The sequence below is a fragment of the Dioscorea cayenensis genome, chromosome 1 (assembly GCF_009730915.1).
Source record: "Dioscorea cayenensis subsp. rotundata cultivar TDr96_F1 chromosome 1, TDr96_F1_v2_PseudoChromosome.rev07_lg8_w22 25.fasta, whole genome shotgun sequence".
NCBI classification, from domain to species: Eukaryota; Viridiplantae; Streptophyta; class Magnoliopsida; order Dioscoreales; family Dioscoreaceae; genus Dioscorea; species Dioscorea cayenensis.
In genome coordinates, this window is record NC_052471.1 from 11,623,931 (window position 1) to 11,635,060 (window position 11,130).

General features: G+C 33.0%; 1 protein-coding gene across 1 annotated transcript; it reads left to right on the forward strand.

Moving 5' to 3' along the window:
* The first annotated feature begins 650 nt into the window (after positions 1 to 650).
* On the forward strand, positions 651 to 10,816 carry LOC120251274. Its single transcript, XM_039259851.1, has 4 exons — positions 651 to 875; positions 9,571 to 9,586; positions 9,685 to 10,305; positions 10,479 to 10,816. Exons 1-4 carry the CDS (start codon positions 651 to 653, stop codon positions 10,814 to 10,816), a joined length of 1,200 nt encoding a protein of 399 aa, XP_039115785.1.
* The last annotated feature ends 314 nt before the right edge of the window (positions 10,817 to 11,130 follow it).

Below are 11,130 nucleotides of genomic sequence, written 5' to 3' on the forward strand. Positions count from 1 at the left end.
AATGTCATAATAATAATAATAATAATAATAATAATAATAATAACTAAAAATAATAATAACTAAAAATTTAAATATAATTTTTAAAGAAAATCATGAATGTGAGCTATGCTAATTTAGAGACTCTAGTTATATGCCTTAGTTGTCTATGCCTAGAGCAAGCTGTAATGGTCTAACGGGTCATCCAGTAGTGGCTCGGTGCCACCACGGTGATCTTGGCCGAGAGAGAAAATGTCAAAAATATTCTATGTATGAAAACCTCTCGGTGGGATGATGGACTGAAAAATCTGCCTTGATTGAGAAGTGTGCAAGAAAATCTATCGTGATAAAGTAGATGTGCGGCAAAACTTGCCTTAATCAGGTGGGTTGAGTAGGCATGACCAATAACGCCAAGAAAAGTTACCGTAACCAAGGGAGCCTTGCGGCATGACTAAAAACTCCTGGAAAACTTGCCGTAGGCAAGTTAGCCATGCAAACTTGGCTGAGAAAACTTGCCGCTACCGTGTGGGTGCACAGGTTTGACCAAGAAACGTGTACATGTGTGCTTGGGCTGGCTGCCATGCGTGTGTGACTGAGGGACATGTGGGGAGTGCTCACACGTGGCCAATGAACGTGGGCATGATGGCCAGTTGCTCCAACCATTCGCTAAGGTGATGGAGAATGTGGGCACTTGGTCATGGGCAAGTGGCTTTGACCAAGGGCGAGAACGATTACCATGGGTAGTTGTTAGAGCATGGCTCATGTTCTCCTTGATGGGCTTTGGTGAGAATGGTTGGAGTAGGCGGTTCCACCAAGACACATGTTCTCTTAAGGATGGAAGAAGTGGGGGGTTCCTCATCCATGTTCATGTAGTGCACAGTTCCTCATCTCATGACCAGGTAATGGGTAGTTTTGGTAACCTCCATGTCCCATGTAGTGGGCGGTTTTAGTCTCTTGGTAACTTAGATAAATAGGCCTTGTGGGCAGCAATTTTGAGGCATCAAATAATGGAAAGTTGATCGAGTGGGAGAGATCAATAAAAGTCTGAACTAAATTTGGGCTGCCTATCTTTGTGTGCAGTCTTATTTCCTTCCGTTTGTGCCTTATTGACTCTTGTGGTGAGATTAGGCTTTGGCTGCCAGTGTGTAAGGGGTGTGTTGCACCATCACGGTTCCTTCAAAAAAAAAAACTAAGGCATTTTCGCGGTCTTCACCTTCCATCATTATTAGGGGTTGTGACACAAGCCATGATACCATGTCATCAACATGAATTCCTTTAATACCAAACTTTATTTTAAATAAAATAAATTTTTAGTTTTTTATTTAACTGATGTGGATTTTTTTTAATAAAGTCAATAAGTGACAAAGTAGAGGTTAAGCGTGCACGGTGGCGCACCAGTTACAATGCTTGACTTACCTCCTAGGGATAAACCCACCAGCCCACCATGGAATCCCGGGAGGGAGATCGAGAGGTATTCTTCACACAGAACTCTGACTGAGGACTCAGAGAAAGTGATTTGTAATCTAGGACCAAAACCAAATGGGTGCTAACTTTAATTTTAAAAGTTATAAATATTAAAAAAAACAAAATTTTAAATCAACCTTAAAATTATAATAATTAATATTTAAAAAAATACACCACCAATGATTACCATGGGATGGGAGTTGAATTATTTGGTCAAATCCAATCTAGTTTTCAATTTAAATATAAAAAAAGTTAGATTAATCCAAACTAAAAAATAATCATAATTAACATTTAAAAAGATATAACATATAAATATTGCTAACGGCTATCAGGAAATAAAAATTAAATCATTCGACCAAATACAATATAGTTTTAAACTAGTTTCATAAGACTTGCAAGGACATAACATTCAACAAAATAAAAACTTCTTCTAAAATTGATTTTTTTTCAGAATTTGAAGATTTTATAGAGAAAATTATTAGAATAAATCCCTAATAGCCCCCCTCCCGGCGGCGTCATCCACTGCCTACATGAATATTGTAGCCCCCTCCCCAATCGCGAGACGCCGCCACTGGCTATATGGATATTGTACACCCCCCTCATCGTGTCTGCCATTGGCTACATGGCTATTGCACACCACACCCTCCTTCCCCCTCGTTCACCACTGGCTGCATCCCTCCCCCCAAATTGTGTGACGCCGCCACTGGCTATATGGATATTGTACACCCCCCTCGTTGCGTCCGCCATTGGCTACATGGCTATTGTACGCCACACTCTCATTCCCCCTCGTCCACACCACTAGCTGCATGGAAATTTTACGCCATATAAGTAAAAAAACCAGAAAAGTCACACATGCATGGAAGTTTATCCCCCCTCTCCTCCTTTCGCCACTGGCTAAATGGATATTGTATGCAGGGGCGGCTCAAAACTTATAAAGGCCTAAAGCCCAAGCATGAAACGGGGCCTTAATTAATTAATAAGAAAAATTTATTAAAAAGGTCATAATGTAAAACAAACAACAATAAAATGATAGACACGAAAACATACAACAAAAACTAATAACAAGATTATAAAATAAAGCTAGTTCAAACAGTTCAAAAAGAAAATCCTTATTTGACATAAATTCAGAAATTGTTTAGTTGACTTGATATCGTCTTTGTATCTTCAAAAGCACATCCATTTCTTCATGTTGAAAAAGATCATTGAGGCTAAATAATCTCGCAAAATACAAATTGATCAAAAACTCATTTAGGGAATACGTCTTGAGTTTCCAAGCAATTGCAAAGGCTTCATTTTAGCTTGTAGTCTTGAAAAGAACTTTAGGGCTAATGCTCCTGCAAATATAATAATATTAAAGTTATTCACTAGTACAAACCAAATTCAACTCATATTTAAATTTTCTTGCCAAGATGTGTTACTAATAAGAGTATAGAATCAACTTCCTTATCTCAAGTTTGTTGTTCTTGGTAAAGTCTATAACAATTTGAAGTCCATCAAACAATGAGTTGAAAGTCTTGTTGTCGCCTAGGTTTAGATCTGACCTACTACAAAAACCATAAACAAGTAGCTAACATGGATTTAAAGCAAAGAGAAGCACATCAAAGTATGCCAAACAATCAAGATTGAATCCCATGCTATAAAGACATCTATTTTATTTAAATAAACTCCAACATAATCAATTAAGAGGTTCAAACAGAGTTTGCTTTTTTGAAAGTACAATTAAAAGAAATCCAATACCAAAACATAAGATTAATATGTCATTCTATAAAACGAAGAATTTCTCACTGCTGAAAATTTATTTAAAATTTATTTTTCTTGCCTTTTGAGATGCAAAATTATTAATTAAGTTTTTATAATTAATTTCTTCTAGCATTTGTATTTCAATTGATAATAGAGACAATCCATTTAATTTTTCTTGAGACATTGATGATTTTAGATAAGATTTTATTAATTTCAACTTTGAAAAAATTCTTTCAGCTGAAGCAATAGTTATAGGAGTTGTTAACATTATTCTATAAGCAATATACTCATTTGGAAAAGAATTAAGCCTTTTTACTTGATTAAGTATGTCAATTAGAGTATTATCTTCTACTTGCATAATTATTCTTAATACTTTCAATTCAAAAAATAAATCTAAACCATCAATATCATAGTAGCTATTATGCTTTAAGCAACATTCAATGTTAATGCAAAATTTTTTTAAAGTCTCATTATCTAATGATTTCAATTTCTTACCACTAAATAGAAAGCCAAAAGTATCTTCATATAATTTGAATTATTCAAATCTACTTTGAAGTGAAAGAATAACATTGTCCACTATATATAAGAAATAATCAATTCGAAATGATTCTTCAATGGTCTTTGTTGTTTCACAAGTATCATTGTCATCAAATTGTCTTTTTCTTCTTATAACACGTTTCTCATGAAATTTAGGTTCTATATTCATTTCAAATGCAATTTCTTTAGTAGACACCATAGCACTTGCAAATCCTTCTTCTCTATATTTTTGAAAAAAAGAGATAAGACCTTTTATTTGATCTATAGCAACATCAATGCACATGTCTTTCGATTGTAAATTTTTGCTAATTGAATTAATAGCAAACAATATATCATACCAAATAGTCATACCCAATAAAACTAAAAATTTTCAAGCTCATATATTGGTAAACAATTAGCTTCACTTTTAGTTTTTGGATCCTCACTAACTTCTACTAATTTCAATAAAGCATCTCTTATTTGTGGAGTTTGAAACCTTATAGCTTTAACACTTTCAATACGACTTTCCCAACGTGTTGGTGATAATGGTTTAAGAGTTAAATTGGGTATAGTATCTTTTAAAATTTGCCATCTTTTAGTAGAAGAAGCAAATAATGAATAAATACGTTGTATTACTCCAAAAAATGAGATAGCTTTAGTGCAAGAACTAGCCATATCAAATAGCACCAAATTTAGATTATGACAACCACATGGTGTATAAAATGACCTAGGATTTATATCTAAAGTTCTCTTTTGCACTCCTTGGTGTTTTCCCTTCATATTTGTTCCGTTATTATACCCTTGTCCTCTTAAGTTGTTAATATCAAGACCTATATTTTTTATTTCATCCATAATAATTTTGAAAATACTTTTTCCACTAGTATCATGTACTTCTAAAAACTCTAAAAAATGTTCTTCTATTTTTATTGGAGTTGATGAAACATCCACAATTCTCACAATGAAAGACATTTGCTCTTGATGATTTATATCTGAAGTACAATCAAGCATAATCGAAAAATATTTTGCTTCTAAATTTTTTTTAATAATTTTATCTTTAATTTCATTTGCTAACAAATTTATTAATTCATTTTGCATGTTATGCCCAAGTTAATGGTTATGAATTTCATTATGTTTAATGCGTCGAATATGTTCTTGCATCACCGGATCAAATTCTGCAATCATTTCAATTAGACTTAAAAAATTTCCATTACTTTCTTGATTGATTTTTTCATTTTTCCCCCCTAAATGCCAAATTATTTTTACCAAAAGTTTTTATCACAGCAATAATTCTTAATAATACATTTTTCCAATGTTCTCTCTCTCTATTAATATGTTCTTGGACATGCTTATCAATTGTTTTGTTTTTGAATAGCCTCATTTCTAAATCAATCCATGAACTCATATTAAAAACATGCTCATTGCTTGTTTCATGATTTTTAAGCTTAGTACTTAGATTTCTCCAATCATTAGTACCTTCAATGGCTAGTTTACCAGTACTTGAAATAGAGCTAAACAATTTGCAACAAAAACAAAATACTTTATCTAAATCTTTGGAATAAACCAACCATCGTCTTTCATGCTTCTCTCCGTTTGCCAAATTTTGAATATAATATGTTGCAGAAAAATGTCTCAATAATTTATCTTTTGGAAAATCTATATCAGTAACTCTAATTGGCCCTTTTTCAACTAATAAATCTCTCAAATTTGCATTGATATTTGTCCATTGACAAGGATCATATATATTCATAGAAATGTAATCATTAGATTCATTCACAAGTTGGTCTTCATAAGGATCTATGTTAGATTTTTCGCTAGCTTCTTCTTGTATTTAAATATCATTTGACTCAACCACATTATTACCTTGTTCATTCACTCCATTTAAAGAACATTCTTTAGGTTCTTCTATGTTTTCTAACTCTGTTTTTGCATTGCTTGTTAAAAATTTATCAATAGCACCTTTTTGAGACTGTATTAAAGTTTCAATTCTTTTCTTTTTCTTGAGTTTTGCATAACCAGATTCATACTTTCGGGTAGACATATTTAAAAATAATATAAATTAAAATAACATGAGAAGGTTGAAACAATAGAACCTATTAACTTGAGTAGTATATATGGATAAATTGTATTTGCCTCAGAGAAAATATGTCTGGAAATCCTTGTCGCCTGTCGGTTGTCACTTGTGAGTCAACGAGTGATGAGTATCGCAAACAAGAACTCAATAGCACTTAGGAAAGATAAAAAACTTTAATGGTATAAAAAATTAAAATCTTGATTTATAATAGAAATTAAAAATTTGACTATTAGTTACTCATGCCTATATTTTTTAATTTTTTTTATTTTTTGGAATATTTTGGTTAGTTGGGAAAATGATAGAGAATTAATTATACATTGAAGTATATTTTTTTGGAAATAGATTTGTTTGTTGGGAGAAGAGAAGTAGTTATACATTAAAGTAAAAAAAACTTAATTTATTAGTTTTTATTTAAAAAACTAGTTGATGAAAGATTTGGAATAGGTGAAATATTAAATAAAAATATTTAAATATTAATTAATTATACAACAAAAAATTATTATGATTACAAAAGATAGGATTTTAAAATTTTTAAAGATTTAAAATTAATGATGAGGCCTCAAATTAAATTCATAAGTTGTTATGGACTCCGAGTTATTATAATAATCTTGATAATTAAGATTTTAAAAATTATAGTGGTTTAAATTAAGATGTGGCCCTCAATTTTTGGGGCCTAAAGCGATTGCTTGATCAGCTTTACCCTTGAGCCGCCCCTGGCCACATAAGTAATAAGTAACTAGAGTCACAAATGTTTCATATGTATAGGCCTTAATTGTTTTGAATAGCTCAGAAATACAAGAACAAAATTGAATAACTAATATGGTCAAATATAGAGACCAAAAGTCCAGGTAAACAAACACATATAAAGGAATGTAATTGAGAACATACATTACGGAAATTCAAAGTGCCAAGCTTGAGAATCAAACAAAATGTAATTTTTTATAAAACATAGAGCATATCAAAATAAATAAGATAATTTGTCATATAAATAAGAAAAGAAAGTCCACTGAACAAGAGAAGAAAAGAGAAAGAGGGTATGATGTAAAACATATTTTCATTTGATTGTAAAAATTAATATAAGTGGTTTCCATGCATGAGCCAATAGTTGTTTGCTTATGACAATTTAAAAGAATATTGTTTATTAATCAAAAACATCTCCATTGATAATGATCTTTTTAAAGAATAGTTATTATTAAGTGAAAAACATCTTTTATGGAGCGAATTTGGTCTTTGTTTAGATAAATCTTTGATATTGAGTGTCTTCCATCCTCAGTCTCCAATATTTGAACCACTTTGATCCCCTCACTAACTTCTTCTCTTAGGAACTAGAGGGATCTCTGCTCCGAGCCATCATTTGGAATATTTGGCTGGAACGAAAGAATCACATTTTTAATTTAAACTGTTCACCTATATATTCAATATTTTATAAGATTTTTAATATGCTTCTCTCTTGGATTTCAATAGCATATGAGTCTCATTAGCAATAAACCCTAGAAGCCTCCCAGAGGATCAACCGTTCTCTCAACTTCTTGAGCACAAGACCTACAGATTTTATTGGCGATTCTACACACACCACTGATCTGGAGTAGTCCTCTTTTACTTATAAATTGGACAGGCCTATGTCTCTAGACGGTAGCCTTCGCCAGTACAGCTTGATATCTTTAATCTTTGTCCTATCGCTTGTGTTTTTATCTTAGTCTGCTTCTATTTCATCATGTTCATTTCTTCTACTTCATTGTATTTTCTCTGTAATCTCCTTTTATTTTTAATAAATTTGTGGTTTATCCACTTTATTCCAAAAAACATATATATATATATATATATATATATAGAGTATTGTTAACATTGTTTTTCTTTAAAATCCTAATCCCCCAACCTGGTTATTTATTTAATTTGGAGTTAAAGCTTGGATTTTAAAATACTTTAGTTTTAAATTCTTTTTCTTTGTTATTGTTGTATCTTTCTTTCATGCTCTACATTGTAGGCCATGAATGAAGAAAGGTTGCATAATATGCAGTTGAGTAAATAAATTAATAAACTTTATTTTAATTTTTAATTTTTTTATTTAGGAAGGTGAGTGAGAGTAGGGGTGGACATGGGCCGGGCTGGGTCGGGTCTGGGTTGGGCTAGACTCAAATATACAACCCATATATTCGGGTTTGAGGTGGTCGGGCCATGTCGAGCCAAATTGTTTTTGATCCAAACCCCGACCCATTTGATTGTCATTAGGCGCCCAGTGCCCACTTTAACCCGACCCAAAAAATAAATAATTTTTTTATGAAATAATTGAAATAACTAAAGAAAACTACTACTACAACCCCTAAAATTTTTTCAAACATTTAAAAAAAATACAACACAAGTATTATAAATGTTTACTCTTTTCAAGCCTATTACTATTATATATATAATTATATATATTATAAATAATATATGGTATATATATTATTTATTTATTCAGGTCGGGCCGGGTGTCGGGTCAAAATTCATCTGACCCAAACCCAGCCCGAAATTCAATCGGGCCAAAACATTTGAGCCCAACCTAGTTTTTTGGGCCAATTTTCTAAACCCAGGCCTTGTATTTTTTGGGCTGGGTTCGGGCCAGCCCATGGGTCACCCGGCCCATGTCCACCCCTAAGTGAGAGTGGTGCTTGACTTTTTGGTAACGTTTAAAAATCTACACTATAAAATTAGAGTTTTTTTTATTGCTCTTATTATTATTTTCAGTAAAAAATTGCATTAAAATAAGATTTCTATTACACAATAATTTTGTCCAATTTTTATTTTTTATTTTTGAGATTTGCCTGTATTTCTTATTATAACTTGTGTGTGTCCATCGAAGCTCTCAGACTTCCTTATTTTTAACACGTACACTATAAACTTAAATTAAGAAAACATATTTGTTAAACAGAGATAGAAACTTCGACTACATCTGACAATATTGAATTTTCATTATTAAAAGAAAAGGTTAATACCTTGTTTTGAAATATGAGCACTAATATGTTCAAGATACATATGATTATGATTTTCTTCAAGAATCTCTTTCTTAATATAGATTCAATACAGAAATGGTTAAAAAAAAAATGATAGACTCTAAAACATGCAATCATATTTTTATTACTCTTTTCAAATATCTCTTCCTTGGATCATAAAGAAATCAAACTAGAGTTTCCCTTGAAAACCTAAATTCAAGAAAACAGTAAAAACGCTCAAACAACGAGAATAACAAGAAGAAATCAATCTTGGTTTTCAGGAAAACAAGCTAAACAATGGCAACATCAAACAATTCAATATTGCAATGTATATAGCTTATTCATTTCCTCCTTCAAGTTTACCATGGAAATTCAAAATCAAGGAAACAGTAAAACATTGGAAGCGAAGACACAAAACTGTTGGATTGATTGAAGAGATTTTTGTCGATCTCGTTGTTTTCTATCTGAGGTTAAAGAGTTGAATGGTTCTCGAATTGAAGCCTGGCATTTTAGTTGAATGTTTGGAGGAGTACTTGAAGAATATTATCAACGGTTGAGATTGCATCATCTTGGATTGTATTTAAGTTCTAGGCATCATATGTTGGTTAGACTCGAACCAGCTTAGTGTTAAGTCAGTCTTATGCATAAAGTTGAGTCAAGGTATATCTTGGGTCTGGTTTAGTTACAATGATATAAATATGTAAGTGCTTTGATTGTACTCTGGATGAATGTGAGAAATTAGTGTCTCAGCTGCTCTAGTTTTTTCAGTTTTCTCCAGAATCTTCGTTCCTCTTTTTTACTGTTCATCTTCTTCTTTGTGTTCTGGGTTAACAGGTGGTATCAGAGCTTGGTAGGAGAAGGTTCTTTAGTTCTCTAGTTCAAGATGTCTTCAAGTAGTGGAACTTCCAATATTTTCTCAACCTTCTGTTCCTATATTCAATGGAGAAGGCTATGATCATTGGAGCATCATGATGAAGACATTATTCCGCTTCAATGGCCTATGGGAAGTAGTGGAGAAAGGTTTTTCTAAGGAAGAAGCTAAGCTCACTGAGAACCAACAGAAGGATGCTCATGCTTTATTTCTCATTCAACAAGCTGTGCATCGTTCTTTATTCTCTCGAATTGCAGCAGCTAATACTGCTAAGGAAGCATGGGACAGTCTCAAGATACAGTTTCAAGGAAGTCCCAAGATTAAGGCATTGAGAATTCAGGCATTAAGGCAAGCTTTTGAAAGCCTACAAAGAAAGGAGGATGAAGGTGTGCAAGCATATATTGCTAGAGTAAATGATCTGGTTAATCAAATGAAAGGACTAGGAGATGAAATGCCTGAAGCCCTTGCTGTTGGAAAGGTCCTTAGAACCTTGGGACCAAAGTATAACTTTGTTGTTGCAGCAATTGGTGAAGCTAAAGATCTTACAAAACTCACCATGGATGAGTTAGCTGGTTCACTTCAGGCTCATGAAGCTCTATTGCTGAGTCAGGATGATACTGTTACTGATAAAGCTCTTGTTATGAAAGAAGATTCATTTGATGATGAGAATTGGTCTTCCACTCGTAGCAGAGGCAGAGGTTTTTCAAGACAAAGGGGTAGAAGTCCTAACAGAGGCGGAGGAAGAGCATATGGGCCAAAGGGAGGATTTAGCTTCGAGATACTCAAACAATAGATCATGGAGTTCAGAGTTCTGAGCAAAGGTATGCCAGAAGCAAACTTAAAAAAATGTGCAATGTTTTCATTGCAAAAGGTTTGGACATGTACAATCTAATTGCTGGTTCAAAGATAAAATTCTTGAAAACAAGTATGTGGAGAGAGGATCAAGTTCTCGTGAATCTCAAAAATCCTCAAACTCCTAACAAAGATATTGGGGGTTTATTCATGGTTCACACTGAGAATGAAGCTTGTGAACCTTCAATTTGGCTTGTAGATAGTGGTTGCTCATGTCATATGTCGAGGCAGAAAGAATTATTTTACACTCTGGATGAATCAGACTGTCATAAGGTTAGACTTGTAGATGATCAAGAGGTGAATGTAGCTGGAAAAAGGCTCGATTCGCCACAATTCATGGAGGAGAAACTAAATTAATTCATAACGCGTAATATGTACCCGCTTTAGCACATAATTTGCTCGAGTGTGGGGGCGATGTTAGCTAATGGATACAGGTAGACTTTTGAAGATGATAAGTGTACTATCAAGGATGTAGCAACTGGAATGCGGATCTTAGTAATTCGAAAAAAACAAGAATAATCTTTTTCCCTATTGAATTCTCTCAAGTTGCTCAAGCCAATTTCCGTAATGACTCGCACTGGATAATTCAATGTTATGGCATAGGAGATATGGTCATTTGAACTCTCAAAGTCTTCAACTATTATATCAAAAAAGTATGGTGAATGGGCTGC

Bases quoted from the DNA above. Each gene is read 5' to 3' on its own strand.
- LOC120251274 (XM_039259851.1), top strand. From the start codon at position 651: ATGGAGAATGTGGGCACTTGGTCATGGGCAAGTGGCTTTGACCAAGGG. The intron at 10,306-10,478 runs GTTTTTCAAGAC...TCATTGCAAAAG, and splicing joins CACTCGTAGCAGAGGCAGAG to GTTTGGACATGTACAATCTA.